The sequence below is a fragment of the Cloeon dipterum genome, chromosome X (assembly GCF_949628265.1).
Source record: "Cloeon dipterum chromosome X, ieCloDipt1.1, whole genome shotgun sequence".
Lineage (NCBI taxonomy): Eukaryota > Metazoa > Arthropoda > Insecta > Ephemeroptera > Baetidae > Cloeon > Cloeon dipterum.
The window spans coordinates 33,175,904-33,197,927 of NC_088790.1; the positions used below are offsets into that span (position 1 = coordinate 33,175,904).

The window sequence follows — 22,024 nt, forward strand, 5'->3', positions numbered from 1 at the left end:
GATGTGTGTTAATTTACCCTCGGCGAGCTCTATTTTCGTGATTTCTCCGCTCACCCGATGGCCGATTAATTTTTCAGTCTGCTCACTGGCAGCCACAAATTTTACGCATTATCAGTTGCATCAGTTTTGATAGATTTTGATCCAGTTACTCAATTGGCCAGTTTTTTATTTGTCTGTGTTCATGTTTAATATACCAAACAATGAACAATAATCGGGTCTATAAATCAAGCCAAAAGAGCCTTCCTTTTTGTTGCCGTTGGTGGTCGGCGGTCGGGTGTTCGGCAAAGGTTTTTGGCCCGGAAATGGTCTCAAACTGACGGCTGTGCTTCTCCGAGTAAAGAAACTGTTCTTTTTTTGTTAATCCCGTTTTTCAAGCTTAAGTTATGAGTTAAAAACCACCGCGAAAGAATTTTTTATTTTTTAAATAAATGAGATGTATTGCCACCGCTGATTCTTAGCATTGATTTTACAAGATAAATGAGACGTTTTCAACAAATACTTTACGAGCATTGACTTAGTTTAAATAATCGGTTGAAATACTCGTTAAATGTGGTTTTTATTTTCTCAGTTTAGATTTTGAAGATTTTCTTCGTTTTTTGCGGCTAAACTGCGTCTGTTAATAATTAAAATTGTTGTCGTTTAGGTGCTGAACGTTGAGTGGACGGACGATGCGTTGTTCGAGTTCGCAGTTGAGGATTACGTGTTTACGTGCGATTGTCCATCGCCAACTTCGTCTGTGTCTTCGACATCGTCGGCCAGCTGGTTGGAGCACTGGGCTGCATCCTCGGCGCTTGCGGCATGGCGGCGCACTTCTCACCCGCTCGGGCGATTGTCGGCAACCCCTTAAGCAGCCGGAACGTGGCACCTTCGCGCGATCTCATCCCCAACAGCGTTCGGCAGCACGTGCAACGCGTCAACGTCAGGCCGCCTCCAAGCTAGGCCGACGCCCTGAAGAAGCCTGAGCCGCCCAGCATTCAGGTTACGCCCGCCACCAGGGTTCCTCCCAGGTGAGACTCTTTACTTAACTCTAAAATTTCAGTTTTTCTATTATTCCTTTAAAAAGTTGGCTTTCAAATTGATGGTGCAGGGTTTGTATAATACATCTAAAATAATATAAAAAATTCAGGACCAGTTACGATTTGCAAAAAGTGCGAGCAACAATTTTCAAATAAACGAGACATTAAAAATACATACTTCAAAAATGAGAAGCAAAAAGTTAGAGTTTGGAAATGGCCCGAATCCAAAATTTGAAAAATTCTGAGAGGTGTCGTTTGTAACAAAGTGATATCTCACTTTTCTCTAATTATTTCTAAACGTTAATTCCTAACTTTCCTGAATTAAAATATGATTCAATTTGAACTCTCACAAAATGAGGAATAAAAATTCGGAAAAGGCTTGAATTCTAAATTTAAAATTTGTAATGGTGGTTTTTGGGGCAACAACGTGCTTGCAATCTTTATTAGTTAATTTAAAAATATATATTGTCAACTTTCATCTACAAATTACCACATTGTGACCAAAGAACTGTTAAGATTTAGGGCTTGAATGCTCACTAAGTGTCGGCATGTCGTCTTGATATTTCCCTTTCCTAAAAATCGTGCGAAAATTTAAAGTTTTGGCTTTGCACCTCATTCTTGAGTCACGCACATTGCAAATTATTATTTTTTCTGTTTCAGCGACTTGAAGATCGCCCTGTCCTACACTGAAAAGCAGCAGAAACTGATAGCACTGCGCAAATTGATTCCTTTCACTGACAAGTAAGTGAATCTATTAAATCTCAATCCCTTTTCTTTTTTATCATTGTTATATCTCATTTTTTTAAATTTAATTTGATCTCTGACAACTGAAATTTTGTTAATTTATTTCAAAGCAGCTGTTAGATCCCTGACCAAGTAAATCGCCAAAATGCGGTCATATTTGAAGGATTTTGGCTTCAAAATTAATATTTTCACACTGCAGCGCTTTCTTAAACAATTGGCTTATTTGCTGACCTATGGCCAAGTTTAGAGTGTGGCTGGCTATTTCTATGTAAATTGTCATTCCCCAGCAGTGCCCCTTATATTTTTAATTGCTAATAGGTGGTGCCTTTTACAAGAGACTCATCGCTTAAATTGGGGATCAATTAAATTTATTAAATTCACGTCGCTGGGAGCACATTTTATCCAGATTTTTTAATTGGTTTTATATTATGATGTCACCAAGCATAATAATTTTGGAACTATCAAGTAGGTAAAAATACTTGAATTTGACTATTTTATACTCAAATTACCGGTGAATTTAATTTATCAACTGCCAATTTATCTTCAGTTTCTTGGTTTAACTTTATTTTTTTTTGCGTCAATTATCAAATTATTAACTTACCATTTGAATCGATAAAATGCCCCATAAAAGATATTTTTTTCAACTACTATAATCGTGAAATTTAAAAACGAGTTACTCATATATTAGAAATTAGAAAATTATGAAATTATAATACTAATATAAACCGCTGAATTAACTAAATTGTTTGTTAGAGAATTTTAAATCGAGTTTCTTGATCTTGCCAATAGTTTGAAAAAATAAAACTTGTAAAATTTTAATAAAATTGTCTCGGAAGGATGATGGAAAAGCGGCGAGCGCGAGTTACTGCACGCTGATTTAATTGTCCACACGCAAAACGAGGTGCATGGGAATAAAGAGGCGGAGCGAAGCACAGTATGCACAAGTGCGCATGCGTGGTTGGCAGCTGGCACTGGCACTGGCAGTCTCCATCCTCCATCTCCAGTCTGGCAGCGACATCGGCTGGAGGAAGACGTGCGCGGTGCTGGTCTGCAGCCGTGACAGGCGACTATCGAGGACCATCACATTTTGGGTGAGTACACTACTTTTTTCATATTTTGCTGTTCCTTTTTTCTTGTCCCCTTTTCCTCTTTCCCTTTTCCTTTTTGATTTTCCCTTTTTCCAGCAGGGATGGTCGTCTTAGCTTTACACTAGCCAATCAGATTAGCTCCAGGCTAAAAATCACCTCATAAATATTCTATAAAAATAAATTTCTAAGCTTTAGTCCTTACATTATTTATAAATTAAATTAAATAGTTTGACTGTAATAAAAATTCATTTTGTTAAAAATTAATAAAATCAATATTAAGAAATTGTGGTTGTTGTTGTAGTGTAAGGTCGTCGAAGAGGGCGCGACAGTGCGGTTCCAGTGCGCGATCGCCGGCCACCCGACGCCCTGGGTGACCTGGGACAAGGACGGCCTGATCCTGACGCCGTCGCGCAGACTGACCATCAAGGAGAAGGACGATTTGCGCATCGTCGAAATTATCAAGGTTACCGTGGAGGACGCCGGCCTCTTCAGAGTCACCCTGGAGAACGACGTCGGCCGCGTCGAGGCCAGCGCCAGGCTGAATGTCATCGGTGAGTTTTGTACTTTGTTCAATCCCCTCGGCACTTGAATTGATTAAATTTATTGCGTTCAATTGCGTCGGTGGAAGACGAGACGGCACGCGATGCCTACTGATGCATTTTTCTAGTCCTTTCTTTGCGTCACAAGCATATCGTGTGAATAATTCTGGCAGTTGACGCAATTCGGAACGTTCCCTATTCGCTCGTAGGGGCCGTTTTGATCTTCTAAATTTTGTATGAATAAGACAAAGTGTTTGTCTCGAAAAGTAGACAATTTTTTTGATCGTCCCAATGAAATGATTTATTTTTTTAAAAAGGAATTACGTATTGAAGCAGGGTTGTTCAAGTAAATTGACAAAATCTCAGGAGGAGGGAAACGAGCTGATAATCATGAAGCCAATTAATAAAGCTCTTAATTATTTTTTGGCTTAATCTTATGTGCACTGTAGAGGGAAGAAGGCACGTAATAAAATCGATGCGGGTGTTCAAGCAGGTCGGCTTTGCTTGCTTGAGACGTGCAAGTAGGTCTCCAGTGGCCTGCCTTTTAATGTAAAGCGCAAACGCTGCTGCACAAAGGCCGACGTTCAAACCCGCGGGAAATGAAATTTCGAGTTTTCCACGCCGCGTACTTGGTGTGTGTAAGTTTCGTTAGCTGACTCGATGATATATTCAAAGCGCTTTCCGAGAATACAAATCGCGGATTAATTGAGAGATTTATTGCGGGCGGCGGACGACCGATTTATGCACAAACTAGCGCGCGCGCCTCCTCCCTGCCTTCAATTAACACGAGTGCGCGGCGTTTCTTTTATTACCGGCGGGACACGCGTTTTTATTGCCGTGCAGCCGCCTACGTGACGTCATAATAACACACTCGCGAATTATTATGTTCCACTCGGCAGATACAGATATATTTCCTGTCATTCGTGCGTCTGGTGCTTCTCAACTCATTAATTTCGCCATTATACGAAAAATAAAACTTTTAAATCTTGCCGCGCTGTTTGCTGTTAGAGCTGTCGATCGGGAGCGAAATTAGCGGCGCCAGCGGCAGTTGCATGAAGCTAGATTTGCGAGGCCTGAGGCCAGTCGCCATTTTAGCAGCTGTGCTTAGAATTGTTTTTGGTCTGCAGCCGTGCCGTGATCGAGGATTAAGAGGCCTGCGAAGTGGCCGGCGACCAACAGGCGGCCACCGAGGGTCGTGGCAGACCACGGACGGCGTGCGGGACAAGTCGAAGGGCTTGGAGGCGGTTTGGAACTCGCTCAGCCAGATTCTGATTCACAGGGTGCGAGGCCGACATTTCCCAAGTGCATCATAACGCGGGCTTGCAAGGATATCGGCAAATTGAAGCTGCAGTAGCCTCCGCCAGCAGCACATGCAGGTGCAACCTCCGACCCTGCGGCCGCCGCCCGTCACTGAGAGCGATTCCTTCGTTTGGATGTCCAGCACAACATACCCATGCCCACCAGCCGCACGAGAGGCTCAATTTTGGCGACAGATTTTTAATGCCTGGCTCTTCCTTCGAGTGGCTTCGGCATCAAGGTAGGAAATTGGAACTATAAACGAGCTTGATGTGTGTTAATTTACCCTCGGCGAGCTCTATTTTCGTGATTTCTCCGCTCACCCGATGGCCGATTAATTTTTCAGTCCGCTCACTGGCAGCCACAAATTTTACGCATTATCAGTTGCATCAGTTTTGATAGATTTTGATCCAGTTACTCAATTGGCCAGTTTTTATTTGTCTGTGTTAATGTTTAGTACACCAAACATTTAAATGATCAATAATCGGGTCCTTATATCAAGCCAAAAGGGAAATATTTCTGTTCCTTGCTTATTGTTGCCGTTGGTGGACGGTGTTCGGCGAAGGTTTTTGGCCCGGAAATTGTCTCAAACCGACGGCTAATTTGTTGGTTGACAGACGCTTTACAAGACTCGGGAGCTGCGCTCCAACTCTGTTATTTTCATTGCCATTGTGTCTTTCATGTCAACAGAAAGTCAGACGCGATTGAGTCTCTGTCCAAGAGCGTCAAGCTGTTTGCAAACAAGGCTCTAAACTGTGGTGACGCGGAGAGCAAGTTGGCCTTTCCCGAACCGACGCTAAGCCTGGCTAAAAAGCTGGCCAAGCCTTCGGTCGCCGACAGGAACTCGTTCGGTGTCTCCGCGCTGGCCGACCTCACTCTATAGTCAGACCAGCGTTGGCGTTCGCTCCTTGAGTGCGTCTCCTTGTCCTCTCTGGAGAAGCAGATCTCCGATCTGACCAATGCCAAGTCAGCCACTTTCACAAATCACCGACAGACTCGCAGGTAAGGCCAAAAATTTCCTTAAAATAATTTTTGCATCACAAACAGGAATATAGATTGTTAAATTTTCCCACATCACTTTGTTGATCATCTCGGCGCCGCACATGCGCGGCAAACTGCTCTAATTTTGCGGTGTTTTAAATATTGCGAGTGTCAATTAATCGCACTGTGGGAGTGTAATATCGCGCGTGGCAGGAAAAGGCCGCAAATAATTTGATATATTCTAAAAAAACACCAACAGTTATAGTTTATAAAGAAGTGAAAATTCAACACATTTTACTTAAAATGAGCTTGCTGCTGTCGCTATCAGTATATAAAAATTCTATTTGCAAATTTGAAGTATTAATTCACTCGTTTTTATTCTGTGGTTTTAACATCGAGCTGGTGAATGCGTGTGTGCGCACACCCGTCGCCATGCCAAACGCAGAGCTTTGTGTTTAGAAAGGAGGCGGAGTCAAGGGACAATAATTTTTATTGAGCTGGCGCTAATGCGCATGCGTGTTGTCGTTAGTTAGCAACAGCCCCTGCTCACTCATATGGCGCGAAAATGCGCCAGCTAAGAAGTTCTGCAGCCACACACAGGTGGCAGGTCGGTAGCTTTTTAAGCCAATCAGAGGCCGTCTCGGAGTTTGTTGCCGGTTACGCCCACGGGCAGAGGGAGGCGAAGAGGGGCGTATGTGCGGAGTTTTTAGTGGGCGTAACAGGCAACAAACTCCGAGACGGCCTCTGATTGGCTTAAAAAGCTACCGACCTGCCACCTGTGTGTGGCTGCAGAACTTCTTAGCTGGCGCATTTTCGCGCCATATGAGTGAGCAGGGGCTGGTTAGCAACTTAGCAGCTGGCACTGTTATTGTTGACAGGCATAGCTCTGGCAGATGCTGGAGGATGCGTGCTCTGTTGGCCTGCGGTCATAATTTAGTTTCTCGGGAACCGGCCAACGACCATTAGGTGACTGTCGAGGGCCACGGCTGACTCGCGGCCACACACAGGGTGAGTACAATTTATAATGCATTAATTAATATTTTGGGGGCAACACAATTATACACGTCATCGTTAAAATTTTGCAAGCCACTATGCAATTATTTGCATCTTGATAACGTAAAATTTTGCATTCATAAAACAAAAGAATTCCAACTTTATTTTTTGCTAGAAATGGGCATTGATCAAATCAATTTTGAAATTTTGAGTCTGTTTAGCGATGCGAAATTTTACCGCACAATTCCAAGACGAATTCAAACTATTAAGCCTTACCGCGCAATTTGCTATTAGAGTAGATGATTGGTAGCGATGCCAGCGGCAGTATTATGAAGTACGTGGTGGACGGTGTGTCGCTGGCGTTGCTTGTCGCTTGTTTTTTGAGGCCATATTCCTTGCCGAAACGCTCAAAAATCTGATATATCGGGAACTGAAAATAGGTTACACATCATTCGTTGAATGGAATGGACGATAAAAAAATCTGACTGCGTGAATTATTGATTAGAATTTAATCTAACTGTTTCTCCAAAGGATTATTCGTGAATTTTTTGAAAATACGGGGCACCATTTGAATTTTTATTTCAAAAATTTGCAGCTAGTTGCAGTAGAAATCTTAAAAAACATTTAATCAAGCAAAAAAAAAAACCCGCGTTACTGATTGCTTACTGATTTTGGATTTTGGCACGTCGAATTTCAATTTTGTACGCTATAAATGGTTATAGAAGCAGAATTAAATTTAAATTCGAATTAAATTTAAATTAAAATTAAAGCAGGATATTTTGTACAAAAATTGCAAAATTGGCTTTGTCGTATAATTCCCGACACTAGTAGAAGTGGGAATCAGCTCAAATCTGCTGCTTGACACACACCCTTTTTATTTATAGCTGCTAGAGGCGCTGTCTTTGCGAAACTGGAGCTGCAGAGGGAGCCAAGTGTGCCGATAGCCAATAATTCAATATTAATCAAATTGTACGATAAATTAAATTTTTCCGATCCACTGTGATTCCACGGCTATTCCTAGCATTATTTATTAATGAATGAATTGCAGATGGAGAGCCACTTGCAGCGGACGTCGATAGATTTGGGCGCGGTGAGTGTGAGCGAAGAGCTGGCGCGGTGGAGCACGGAGAGAGGCCGAACGTCGAGCAAACCTTCGCGACGCGACCTCGACTCCGCCAGCAAGTACCAATGCCTCGAGCAAGCCTCCAAGCAAGACATGCAGCAGCTGGCCAAGCAGGTCGAGGAAGCAGAGGTGCAGTGCCGTGCGCGGACGCAGCAGGTGCAGCAGCTTGAGGCGACGCGCGCCTCCGATAGCGACGAGCTCTGCCAGCTGGCACACGCTCTCTTCGCCAGACCTGGGCATAAAGATTCGAGCCATACTTGCCGCAGCGACGGTGACGAGCGCAGCCGACTCAATCAGGAGAACTGGCAGCTCAAGCAGAAGCTTACCAAGAGCCAATCCATCTTGGAACGCTGCTTTGAGGCGCTCTACAAGAACCGCGACCGGCTGCGCGTATAGGCCTCCATGGAGAAGAAGCTGTTGCGCATGGACGAGGTGCTTCTCAAGGCCTCGCACAACCTCAAGCTGCTGCCCAAGTCGCCCCGAATTGCTGTCGTTAAGGTGCTGGACTATGAGAGGATGATGCCTAGCTTGAGTCCGCCGCTGAGGAATATACCATCGCCGACGTCGTCCGTGTCTTCAACTTCGCTGGCCAACTGCTCGGAGCACTCGTCTGCATCCTCGGCGCTTGCGGCCGCGACGTCGGCCTTTTTGGCGTCGCTGACGTCCACTCCGAGAAGAAGAAGGAGGAGGAGCCAAGCACAGCATGCACAAGTGCGCATGCGTGATTGGCAGCTGGCGTTGGCAGAACCAGACCCAGAATCCTGTCGTCCAGTCTGGCAGCGACAGCGACTGAAGGATTGATGTTCTACATCCGTGATTGAGGGGCCAAGCGGCCACTAGGCGACTATCGAGGACCATGGCCACATTTCGGGTGAGTACACTACATTACTCGATATTTTGGGGGCCAAGATTTTCTTTGCGCTTTCGTTAAATTCTCGCTCGCCACGATATAATAATATTGCGTCTTGATTTCGGAAAAATTGCATGTAATCTCAACAAACACAAATTTTTTATGCTAGAAACGGGCACCAATCGATTTGTCATTGAATTTTTTTGTTTTGATTTGAAGCTCGGGCGCATCCCTCTTCTTAAACGGATAATTTTCCTGTCATTCGTGCGTCTCAACTCATTAATTTCGCCATTATACTAAAAATGCACAAACTAGCGCGCGCGCCTCCTCCCTGCCTCGCTTCAATTAACACGAGTGCGCGGCGTTTCTTTTATTACCTGCGGGACACGCGTTTTTATTGCCGTGCAGCCGCCTACGTGACGTCATAATAACACACGCGCGAATTATTATGTTCCACTCGGCAGATACGGATAAATTTCCTGTCATTCGTGCATCTGGTGCGTCTCAACTCATTAATTTCGCCTTTATACGAAATGCAACTTTTAAATCTTGCCGCGCTATTTGCTGTTGGAACTGGCGATCGGGAGCGAACTTAGCGGCGCCAGCGGCAGTTGCATGAAGCTAGATTTGCGAGGCCTGTGGTCAGTCGCCATTTTGGCAGCTGTGCTTAGAATTGTTTTTGGTCTGCAGCCGTGCCGTGAACGAGGATTAAGAGGCCTGCGAGGTGGCCGGCGACCAACAGGCGGCCACCGAGGGCCGTGGCAGGCCACGGACGGCTTGCAGGACAAGTCAGAGGGCCCCGCTCAGCCAGATTCTGATTCCCAGGGTGCGAGGCCGACTTTTCCCGAGTGCATCGTCACGCTGAGTTGCAAGGATATCCGCAAATTGAAGCAGCAGCAGCAGCCTCCGCCAGCAGCACATGCAGGTGCAACCACCGACCCTGCGGCCGCCGCCCGTCGCTGAGAGCGATTCTTTCGTATGGATGTCCAGCACAACATACCCATGCCCACCAGCCGCACGAGAGGCTCAATTTTGGCGACAGATTTTTAATGCCTGGCTCTTCCTCCGAGTGGCTTCGGCATCAAGGTAGGAAATTGTAACTAATTACGAGCTTGATGTGTGTTAATTTACCTTCGGCAAGCTCTATTTTCTTGATATCTCCGCTCACCCGATGACCGATTAATTTTTCAGTCCGCTCGCTGGCAGCAACAAATTTTACGCATTATCAGTGCATCAGTTTTGATAGATTTTGATCCAGTTACTCAATTGGCCAGTTTTTTGTCTGTGTTCATGTTTAATATACCAAACAATGAACAATAATCGGGTCTAAATCAAGCCAAAAGAGCCTTCCTTTTTGTTGCCGTTGGTGGTCGGCGGTCGGGTGTTCGGCAAAGGTTTTTGGCCCGGAAATGGTCTCAAACCGACGGCTGTGCTTCTCCGAGTAAAGAAACTGTTCTTTTTTTGTTAATCCCGTTTTTCAAGCTTAAGTTATGAGTTAAAAACCACCGCGAAAGAATTTTTTATTTTTCAAATAAATGAGATGTATTGCCACCGCTGATTCTTTGCATTGATTTTACAAGATAAATGAGACGTTTTCAACAAATACTTCACGAGCATTGACTTAGTTTAAATAATAGGTTGAAATACTCGTTAAATGTGGTTTTTATTTTCTCAGTTTGGATTTTTAATATTAAATTTTCTTCGTTTTTTGCGGCTAACTGCGTCTGTTAATAATTAAAATTGTTGTCGTTTAGGTGCTGAACGGTGAGGAGACGGACGATGCGTTGCTCGAGTTCGCAGTTGACGATTACGTGTTTTCGCGCGATTGTCTATCCCCAACGTCGTCCGTGTCTTCGACATCGTCGGCCTACTGCTCGGAGCACTGGGCTGCATCTTTGGCGCTTGCGGCCGTGACGTTGGCCTTTTTGGCAGTGCTGCCGTCCAATTCTCATCCGCTGGGGCGATTGTCGGCAACCCCTTCAGCAGCGGGAACGATGGGAACTTGCATCCTTCGCGCGATCTCATCCTCAATAGCCTTCGGCAGCACGTGCAACGCGTCAATGTTAAGCTGGTTTCCAGCCTGGCTGACGCCGTGAAGAAGACGGAGCCGCCCAGCATCCAGGTTACGCCCCGCCACCAGGGTCCCATCCAGGTGAGACACTGTTCTATACAGTATTATTCTCCATATTTTATTTATTTCAAAAAAATATCAGAACTAAACATATATGTGTTGCATTCAGTTGAAATCGACAAATTTGTTGGTTGACAGACGCTTTAAAAGACTCGGGAGCTGCGCTTGAACTGTTATTTTCATTGCCATTGTGTCTTTCATGTCAACAGAAAGTCAGACGTGATTGAGTCTCTGTCCAAGAGCGTGAAGCAGTTTGCAAACAAAGCTTTAAACTGGTGACGTGGAGAGCTAGTTGGCCGTTCCCGAACCGACGCTAAGCCTAGCTAAAAAGCTGGCCAAGCCTTCGGTCGCCGAGAGGAACTCGTTCGGTGACTCCTCGCTGGCTGACTTCACTCTATATAGTCAGACCAGCGTTGGCGTTGGCTCCTTGACCGCGTCTCCATGTCCTCGCTCGAGAAGCAGACCGCCGAGCTGACCAATGCCAAGTTAGCCGCTTTCACAAGTCACTGTCAGACTCGCAGGTAAGGCCAAAAATTTCCTTAAAACAGTTTTTGCATCACAAACAGGAATATAGATTGTTAAATTTTCCCGCATCACTTTGTTGCTCATGTCGGCGCCGCACATGCGCGACAAACTGCTCTAATTTCGCGGTGTTTTAAATATTGGGAGTGTCAATCAATCGCACCGTGGGAGTGTAATATCGCGCGTGGCAGGAAAAGGCCGCAAATAATTTGATATATTTAAAAAAAACAACAGTTATAGTTTATTAAGAAGTGAAAATTCAACACATTTTACTTATAAACAGTTTTTGAATGAGTTTGCTGCTGTCGCTAGCAGTAAAAAAATTCCATTTGCTAATTTGAAGTATTATTTTACTCGTTTTTATTCTGTGGTTAAATATCGAGCTGGTGAATGCGTGTGTGCGCACACACGTCGCCATGCCAAACGCAGAGCTTTGTGTTTAGAAAGGAGGCGGAGTCAAGGGACAATAATTTTTAGTGAGCTGGCGCTAATGCGCATGCGTGTTGTCGTTAGTTAGCAGCTTAACAGCTGGCACTGTTATTGTTGACAGGCATTGCACTGGCAGATGCTGGAGGATGCGTGCTCTGTTGGCCTGCGGTCGTAATTTAGTTGCCCGGGACCCGGCCAGCGACCATTAGGTGACTGTCGAGGACCACGGCTTACCCGCGGCCACACACAGGGTGAGTACAATTTATAATGTTATATTTAATATTTTGGTGGTAACACAATTATACACGTCATCGTTACAATTTTGCAAGCCACTATGCAAATATTTGCATCTTGATAACGTAAAATTTTGCATTTTTCATAAAACAAAAGAATTCCAACTTTATTTTTCGCAAGAAATGGGCATTGATCAAATCAATTTTGAAAATTTCAATGTTTAGCGATGCGAAATTTTACCGCAATCAAATCCATGACGAATTCGAACTTTTAAGTCTTGCCGCGCAATTTGCTGTTAGAGTAGGTGATTGGCAGCGACGCCAGCGGCAGTATTATGAAGTACGGGGTGGACGGTGTGTCGCTGGCGTCGCTTGTCGCTTGTTTTTGAGGCCAGTCGCCATTTTGGAAGTTGCGTAAACTCTGTCTCAGTCCGCGGCCGTGCCGTGATCGAGGATTAAGTGGCCTGCGAGGCGGCCGGCAACCACCAGACGGCCACCGATGGCCGTGGCCGGCCATGGACGGCGTGTAGGACAAGTCGGAGGGCCCCGCTCAGCCAGATTCTGATTCCCAGGGTGCGAGGCTGAATTCTCCGAAGTGCATCGTAAGGCTGACTTGCATGGACATCCGCAAATTACCGCAGCAGCTTCCTCCGCCAGCAGCACATGCAGGTGCAACCTTCGACCCTGCGGCCTCCTCCCATCGCTGAGAGCGATTCTTTCGCATGGATGTCCTGCAGAACATACCCTTGCCACCAGCCGCACGAGGGGCTCTATTTTGAAGACAGATATAATGCCTGGCTCTTCCTCCGAGTGGCTTTGGCAACAAGGTAGGAAATTGCAACTAATTGCGAGCTTGATGTGTGTTAATTTTCCTTCGGCAAGCTCTATTTTCGTGATTTCTCTGCTCACTTTATGGCCGGTTAATTTTTCAGACCGCTCGCTGGCAGCAACAAATTTTACGCATTATCGATCGCACCAGTTTTGATATCTCTTACGATCCTAGTTACTCAACTGGTCATTTTTTCAATTGTTGTCTGTGTTGATATTTATTTTACCACCAATCATTTCAATGAACAATAATCGGGTTCTTAAATCCAGCCAAAAGGGAAATATTTCGGTTCCTTCCTTATTGTTGCCGTCGGTGTTCGGCAAAGATTCTTGGCCCGGAAATGATCTCAAACCGACGGTTGTGCTTCTCCGAGTGAAGAAACGGTTCTTTTTTGTTAATTCCGTTTTAAAAACTTAAATTATGATTTAAAAACCTCCGCGAATTTTTATTTTTATTTTTCAAAAGAAATATTTCCACCGATGATTCTTTGCATTGATTTTACACGATAAATTAGACGTTTTAAACAATTATTTCGCAAGCATTGACTTATTATAAATAATCGATTGAAATGCTCCTTAAATGTCGCTTATTTCTTCCCAGTATAGATTTTGAATATTTAATTTTCTTCGTTTTTTTGCTGCTAACAACTGCGTCTGTTAATAATTAAAATTGTTGTCGTTCAGGTGCTGAACGTTGAGGGGACGGACGTTGTGTAGCTTGAGTTCGCCGTTGAGGATTACGTGTTTACGAGCGATTGTCCATCGCCAACGTCGTCCGTGTCTTCGACTTAGTCGACCAACTGCTCGGGAGCAATGGGCTGCATCCTCGGCGCTTGCGGCCGTGACGTCGGCCTTTTTGGCAGTGCTGCCGTCCAATTCTCATCCGCTCGGGCGATTGTCCGCAAACCCTGAAGCAGCGGGAACGTCGGGAACGTGCATCCTTCGCACTATCTCATCCCCAACAGCCTTCGGCAGCACGAACAACGCGTCAACGTCAGGCCGCCTCCCAGCTTGGCCGGCGTCATGAAGGCGGAGCCGCCCAGCATCAAGGTTACGATCCGCCACCAGGGTTCCATCCAGGTGAGACACTGTTCTTAATTAGTCTCCATATTTTATTTATTTAAAAAAAAAAAAATCGCAGAACTAAACATGTGTGTTGCACTCATATGAAATCGACTAATTTGTTGGTTGACAGACGTTTTAAAAGACTCGGTAGCTGCGCTCCAACTCTGTTATTTTTATTGCCATTGTGTCTTTCATGTCAACAGAAAGTCAGACGCGATTGAATCTCTGTCCAAGAGCGTGAAGCAGGCTCTAAGCTGTGGTGACGCGGAGAGCAAGTTGGCCGTTCCCGAACCGACGCTAAGCCTGGCTAAAAAGCTGGTCAAGACTGCGGTTGGCGAGAGGACTTCGTTCGGCGACTCCGCGCTGTTGTCCGACCTCACTCTATGGTCAGACCAGCGTTGGCGTTGGCTGCAGCACTTGCTTGACAAAGTGCTCAGCAAGTGCAGCCGCCACTTACGTTGGCTCCTTGAGCGCGTCTCCTTGTCTTCGCTCGAGAAGCTGGTCGCCGAGCTGACCATTGCCAAGTCAGCCACTCTCACAAATCACCGTCAGACTCGCAGGTAAGGCCAAAAATTTCCCTAAAACAATTTTTGCATTACAAACTGGAATATAGATTGTAAAATTTTCCCGCATCTCTTTTTTGCTCATTTCGGCGCCGCACATGCTCGGCAAACTTCTCTAATTTCGCGGTGTTTTAAATATTGTGATTGTCAATTAATCGCACTGCGGGAGTGTGTAAAATCTCATGTGTGTGCATTGCACGCGGCAGGAAAAGGCCGCAAATATTTTGATATACTTAAAAAAAACCAACAATTATAGTTAAAAAGGAAGTGACAATTCAACACATTTTAAAAATACGAATAAGTTTGCTGCTGTCGCCAGCAGTTAAAAAATTTCAATTCGCAAATTTGAATTATCTTTCTCGTTTTTATTCTGCGTTTAAAGATCGAACAGGTAATTCGAGTGTGTGAACACACCTAGCCATGCCAAACGCAGAGCTTTGTGTTTAGAAAGAAGGAGGCGGAGTCAAGGGACAATAATTTTTAGTGAGCTGGCTCTAATGCGCATGCGTGTTGTCGTTAGTTAGCAGCTGGCACTGTTATTGTTGGCAGGCATGGCACTGGCAGATACAGGAGGATGTGTGCTCTGTTGGCCTGCGGTCGTAATTTAGTTGCCCGGGAGCCGGCCAACGACCATTAGGTGACTGTCAAGGACCACGGCTGACCCGCGGCCACACACTTGGTGAGTACAATTTATAATGCATTATTTCATATTTTGCGAGCCACTATGCAATAATTTGCATTTTGATAACGGAAAATTTTGCATTTTTCAATAAACAATCACAATTTTTATGCTAGAAATGGGCAACAATCGATTTGTCATTGAGTTTTTTATTTTGATTTGAAGCTCGGGCGCATCCCTCTTCTTAAACGGATAATTTTCCTGTCATTCGTGCGTCTCAACTCATTAATTTCGCCATTATACAAAAAATGCACAAACTAGCGCGCGCGCCTCCTTCCTGCCTCGCTTCAATTAACACGAGTGCGCGGCGTTTCTTTTATTACTTGCGGGACACGCGTTTTTTTGCCGTGCAGCCGCCTACGTGACGTCATAATAACACACGCGCGAATTATTATGTTCCACTCGGCAGATACAGATATATTTCCAGTCATTCATGCATCTGGTGCGTCTCAACTCATTAATTTCGCCATTATACAAAAAATGCACAAACTAGCGCGCGCGCCTCCTCCCTGTCTTCAATTAATACGAGTGCGCGGCGTTTCTACATATTATTACTAGCGGGACACGCGTTTTTATTGCCGTGCAGCCGCCTACGTGACGTCATAATATCACACGCGCGAATTATTATGTTCCACTCGGCAGATACAGATATATTTCCAGTCATTCATGCATCTGGTGCGTCTCAACTCATTAATTTCGCCATTATACGAAATGCAACTTTTAAATCTTGCCGCGCTATTTGCTGTTAGAGCAGGCGACCGGGAGCGAACTTAGCGGCGCCAGCGGCAGTTGCATGAAGCTAGATTTGCTAGGCCTGTGGTCAGTCGCCATTTTGGCAGCTGTGTTGAGAATTGTTTCTCGGTCTGCAGCCGTGCCGTGATCGAGGATTAAGAGGCCTGCGAGGTGGCCGGCGACTAACAGGCGGCCACCGAGGGCCGTGGCTGGCCACGTACGGCGTGTGGGACAAGTCAGAGGGCCCCGCTCAGCCAGATTCTGATTCCCAGTTTCCGAGGCCGCTTTTCCCAAGTGCATCGTCACGCGGGCTTGCTAGGATATCCGCAAATTGAAGAAGCTGCAGCTTACGCCAGCAGCACATGCAGGTGCAACCTTTGACCCTGCGGCCGCCGCCCATCGCTGAGAGCGCCTCCGCCTCCCCCGTCAACTCGCTCCTTGACCACATCCACGCAAGTTCCTTGACGCGCCGCAACACTCGGAATTCATTCGCGAGGCAAGTTTCATCATATTTAATTGAGAACGGTTGCTTTAAAACTGCATTTTTGAATTTTCGCATCCTCTACGAATAATAGATAAAGGCAAAATGAGGCTAGATATAACGAAATTCCAGGCCGAAACGTGCTAAAATCTGATTATCAGGAACTGAAACGAGGTTTCGTAGCACTCGTTGACTTGAACGGGACGGCGAAACAAAATATTATTATATAATATTATGTATTTGAGCTGGCTCTTATGCGCATGCGTGTTGTTTAGCACTGCTAGCAGCTGGCACTCTTGGCACGAAGAGAAGATTGCTGCTGGCGGTGGCACTGCTAGCCTTGCAGCTGGCGGTGGCACTGGCACTGGCAGTCTCCAGTCCAGTCTCAGTCTTTAGTCTGACAGCGACTGGAGAATGACGTGCGTGGTGCTGGTCTGCAGCCGTGACAGGCGAATATCGAGGACCATCACACATTTTAAGTGAGTACACTATGTTTTGCTGTTCCCTTTTTCTTGTTCCTTTTCCCTTTTTCCAGCTTTCCCCAATTTTATCAAATAGCTGAATTGGCTAATTTGGGCCTTTTGGCGAGGGGACGGTCGCCTTAGCTTTGCACTAGCCAATCAGATTAGCTCCATGCCAAAAATCACCTCATATATATTCTCTAAAAATAAATTTCAAAGCTTTCGTCCTTAAATTATTTATAAATTAAATTAAATTAAATAGTTTGACCGTAATAAAAATTCATTTAGTTAAAAATTAATAAAATCAATATGAGAAATTGTGGTTTCTGTTGTTGTGGTGTAAGGTCGTCGAAGAGGGCGCAACAGTGCGGTTCCAGTGCGCAATCGTCGGCCACCCGACGCCCTGGGTGACCTGGGACAAGGACGGCCTGATCCTGACGCCGTCGCGCAGACTGACCATCAAGGAGAAAGACGATCTGCGCCTCGTCGAAATCAGCGAGGTGACCGTGGAGGACGCCGGCCTCTACAGAGCCACCCTGGAGAACGACGTCGGCCGCATCGAGGGTAGCGCCAGGCTGGACGTCATCGGTGAGTTTTGTACTTTGTTCAAACCCTTGGTACTTCCATTGATTAAATCTATTGCGTTCGATTACGTCGGTGGAAGACGCAATGACTTGCGATGCCTACTGATGCATTTTTCAGTCTTGTCGTTGCGTCTTTTTCTCTTAGAATTAGTATCTCATGAGAGTAGGCAAGACTTGGAATTTGGGAAATTCAGTATGAGATGAGACAAAATATTTGCCAGCTTTCGGAAAATTGCCGTAAATATTATGCTCCTTCGCCAAGGGTTAAAAAATTCCTCGTCTGTCTTTTTCAACTATTTTATCAATTCTTCGTGGTTGATCCAGTTTAAATTCCAAATGGGTGGTAAAAATCGTTTTTATTTTTATATATTGCTTCGCATAGTGTATCACACAGTTTTGACAGTCAAAGTTACGTTTAAAATTGAATATTTTTAATATTATCCTTCCGTATGACTTTGGTTTTAAATTTTCTACCAGGCCATATTGGCGCGGAGACAAAATATTGTGTTAATATAATCCAAAATGTATTTGAGCCAGTATTTCTGGATAACAGATGCGTTTGGGACTCAAGGACTAAATTTACCAATAGAAAAGCTTCGTTTTTTCGTTCGTTTTAAATTTTTGGGCTGTGAACTCTAGAAAAGGCGAATATTTTTACCTTTAGCTTCCAAATCACCACGGAATCATCAAACAAAGCATTAATAATTCAGTTTTAAACTATTTGAACCATATTTAAGTCGTTTTTTGTGAAATATTTCGGTTTCTTCCTTATTGTTGCCGTTGGTGGTTAGTGTTCGGCAAAGATTCTTGGCCCGGAAATGGTCTTAAACCGACGGTTGTGCTTCTTCAAGTGAAGAAACGGTTCTTTTTTTGTTAATCCCGTTTTAAAAGCTTAATTTATGAGTTAAAAACCACCGCGAATTTTTATTTTTATTTTTCAAATGAAATATTTCCACTGCTGATTCTTTGCATTGATTGTATACGATACTCTAGACGTTTTAAACAAATATTTCCCTCGCATTGACTTATTTAATAGATTGATACGCTCCCATTTAAATGTGGCTTGTCTCTTCTCAGTTTAGATTTTGAATATTTAGTTTTCTTCGTTTTTTGCGGCAAACAACTGCGTCTGTTAATAATTAAAATTGTTGCCGTTCAGATGCTGATCGCTGAGGAGACGGATGATGCTTAGCTCGAGTTCGACGTTGAGGATTGCGTGTTTTCGCGCGATTGTCTATCCCCAACGTCGTCCATGTCTTCGTCATCGTCGGCCAACTGCTCGGAACACTGGGCTGCATCTTTGGCGCTTGCGGCCGGGGCGTTGGCCTTTTTGGCAGTGCTGCCGTCCAATTCTCATCCGCTGGGGCGATTGTCGGCAATCCTTTCAGCAGCGGGAACGACGGAAACGTGCATCCTTCGCGCGATCTCATCAATAGCCTTCGGCAGCACGTGCAACGCGTCAATGTCAAGCTGGTTTCCAGCCTGGCCGACGCCGTGAAGAAGACGAAGCCGCCCAGCATCCAGGTTACGCCACGCCACCAGGGTCCCATCCAGGTGAGACACTGTTCTATACAGTATTGTTCTCCATATTTTATTTATTTCAAAAAAAATCGCAGAGCTAAACATATATGTGTTGCACTCAGTTGAAATCGACTAATTTGTTGGTTGACAGACGCTTTAAAAGACTCGGGAGCTGCGCTCCAATTCTGTTATTTTCATTGCCATTGTGTCTTTCATGTCAACAGAAAGTCAGACGCGATTGAGTCTGTCCAAGAGCGTCAAGCAGTTTGCAAACAAGGCTCTAAACTGTGGTGACGCGGAGAACAAGTTGGCCGTTCCCGAACCGACGCTAAAAAGCTGGCCAAGCCTCGGTCGCCGAGAGGAACTGTTTGGAGACTCCTCGCTGGCTGACCTCACTCTAAAGTCAGACCAGCGTTGGCGTTGGCTCCTTGAGCGCGTCTCCTTGTCCTCGCTCGAGAAGCAGACCGTCGAGCTGACCAATGCCAAGTCAGCCGCTTTCACAAGTCACCATCAGACTCGCAGGTAAGGCCAAAAATTTCCTTAAAACAATTTTTGCATCACAAACAGGAATATAGATTGTTAAATTTTCCCACATCACTTTGTTGATCATCTCGGCGCCGCACATGCGCGGCAAACTGCTCTAATTTCGCGGTGTTTTAAATATTGGGAGTGTCAATCAATCGCACTGTTGGAGTGTAATATCGCGCGTGGCAGGAAAAGGCCGCAAATAATTTTATATATTTTAAAAAAACCAAACAAAATTCAACACATTTTACTTAAAAACAGTTGTTGAATTAGTTTGCTGCTGTCGCTAGCAGTATAAAAAATTTCTATTTGTAAATTTGAAGTATTAATTTACTCGTTTTTATTCTGTGGTTAAAAATCAAGCTGGTGAATGCGTGTGTGCGCACACACGTCGCCATGCCAAACGCAGAGCTTTGTGTTTAGAAAGAAGGTGGCGGAGTCGAGGGACAATAATTATTATAGAGCTGGCGCTAATGCGCATGCGTGTTGTCGTTAGTTAGCAACTTAGCAGCTGGCACTATTATTGTTGACAGGCATTGCACTGGCAGATGCTGGAGGATGCGTGCTCTGTTGGCCTGCGGTCGTAATTTAGTTGCCCGGGACCCGGCCAGCGACCATTAAGTGACTGTGGAGGACCATAGCTGACCCGCGGCCACACACAGGGTGAGTACAATTTATAATGCATTATTTAATATTTTTGGGGCAACACAATTATAGACGTCATCGTTAAAATTGTGCAAGCTACTATGCAATTATTTGCATCTTTTTAACGTAAAATTTTGCATTTTTCATAAAATAAAAGTATTCCAACTTTATTGTTTGCAAGAAATGGGCATTGATCAAATCAATTTTGAAAATTTTAGTGTCTAGCGATGCGAAATTTTACCGCAATCAAATCCATGACGAATTCGAACTTTTAAGTCTTGCCGCGCAATTTGCTGTTAGAGAAGGTGATTGGCAGCGACGCCAGCGGCAGTATTATGAAGTACGGGGTGGACGGTGTGTCGCTGGCGTCGTTTGTCGCTTGTTTTTGAGGCCAGTCGCCATTTTGGCATTGGTGAGAACTCCGTATCAATCTGTGGCCGTGTTGTGTTCAAGGATAAAGGGGCCTTTGAGGCGGCTGGCAACCACCAGGCGGCCATCGAGGGCCGTGGCCGGCCATGGACGGCATGCAGGACAAGTCGGAGGGTCCCGCTCAGCCAGATTCTGATTGTCAGGGTGCGAGGCTGACTTCTCCCAAGTGCGTCGTCACGCTGGCTTGCAAGGACTTCCGCAAATTACAGCAGTAGCTGCCTCCGCTAGTAGCACAGGTCCAACCTCCGACCCTGGCTGACCCGCGGCCACAGAGTGGGTGAGTACAATTGATATTTTGGGGGCACAGTATTTATACACGTCATTTGTTGAAATTTTGCGAGCCACTACGCAAGAATTTGTATCTTTATACCGGAAAATTTCGCAATTTTTAATAAAAATACGAATTTAAACTTTTTCTTTACAAGAATTGGGCAAGGATCAAATCAATTTTGAAAATTTGAGGGTCTGTTTAGCGATGCGAAACTTAACCGCAATCAACACTAAGCCAAATTCGCCAAATTCAAACTTTTAAGTCTTGCCGCGCAATTTGCTATCAGAGTAAGTGATTGGTAGCGACGCCAGCGGCAGTATTATGAAGTACGTGGTGGATGGTGTAGACGGTGTGGTCGCTGGCGTACCATTGTTTTTTGAGGCCAGTCGCCATTTTGGCATTTGCGAGAACTCCGTATCAGTGTGTGGCCGTGTTGTGTTCAAGGATAAAGGGGCCTGCGAGGCGGCCGGCAACCACCAGGCGGCCATCGAGGGCCGTGGCCGGCCATGGACGGCGTGCAGGACAAGTCGGAGGGCGGAGGGCCCCGCTCAGCCAGATTCTGATTCCCAGGGTGCGAGGCCGACTTCTCCCAAGTGCGTCGTATTAACGCTGACTTGCAAGGACATCAGCAAATTACAGCAGCAGCTGCCTCCGCCAGCAGCACAGGTCCAACCTCCGACCCAGGCTGACCCGCGGCCACACACCGGGTGAGTGAGTACAATTTATACTGCATTATTTCATATTTTGGGGGCAACGTATATTTTTTATACATACTTCATTAAAATTTTGCGAGCCACGAAGCAATAATTTGCATCTTGTTAGCGGAAAATTGTGCCATTTTTAATAAACAAACGATTGCCAACTTTCTTATTTTGCAATAAATGGGAGATATTCAATTCAACGCCGAAAATTTGAGTGTTTGTTGAGCGATGCGAAATTTACCGCAATCAATAACAAGCCGAATTCAAAGTTTTAAGTCTTACCGCGCAATTTGACATTAGAGTTGGTGATTGGCAGCGACGCGAGCGGAAGTATTATAAAGTACGGTGTGTCGCTTGGGTAGCTTGTCGCTTCTTTTTTGAGGCTAGTCGCCATTGTGGCATGTAGGCAGGTGCAGCTGCAAGCCAATCGCCATTTTATTAGCACAGTACAGTGATGCGGTCGTGATTTAGGGGCCTTCTGCGGTTGCGGCCATCGGCCGCACCGACCTTTAAGATGTGCTCTTTAAGATCGTGCGAGTTTGCCATCGCCACTTCGCCGCGGGGAGCTATGCAGTATGCAGGCAGGGCCTGTTG

General features: G+C 45.2%; 1 protein-coding gene across 1 annotated transcript in view; it reads left to right on the forward strand.

The window, feature by feature from the left end:
• Positions 1-22,011, forward strand: part of LOC135946824 (leucine-rich repeats and immunoglobulin-like domains protein 3) — a 48,585-nt gene extending 26,574 nt beyond the window's left edge. The window contains exons 9-17 of the mRNA XM_065495239.1: positions 644-1,007; positions 1,677-1,757; positions 2,597-2,851; positions 17,099-17,342; positions 18,498-18,892; positions 19,084-19,381; positions 19,918-20,047; positions 20,483-20,735; positions 21,174-22,011. Of these exons, the coding sequence (XP_065351311.1) occupies positions 2,666-2,851; positions 17,099-17,342; positions 18,498-18,511 (444 nt within the window). The 5' untranslated portion in view covers positions 644-1,007; positions 1,677-1,757; positions 2,597-2,665 and the 3' untranslated portion in view covers positions 18,512-18,892; positions 19,084-19,381; positions 19,918-20,047; positions 20,483-20,735; positions 21,174-22,011. The remainder of the gene's footprint in view (positions 1-643; positions 1,008-1,676; positions 1,758-2,596; positions 2,852-17,098; positions 17,343-18,497; positions 18,893-19,083; positions 19,382-19,917; positions 20,048-20,482; positions 20,736-21,173) is intronic.
• Positions 22,012-22,024: the final 13 nt, after the last annotated feature.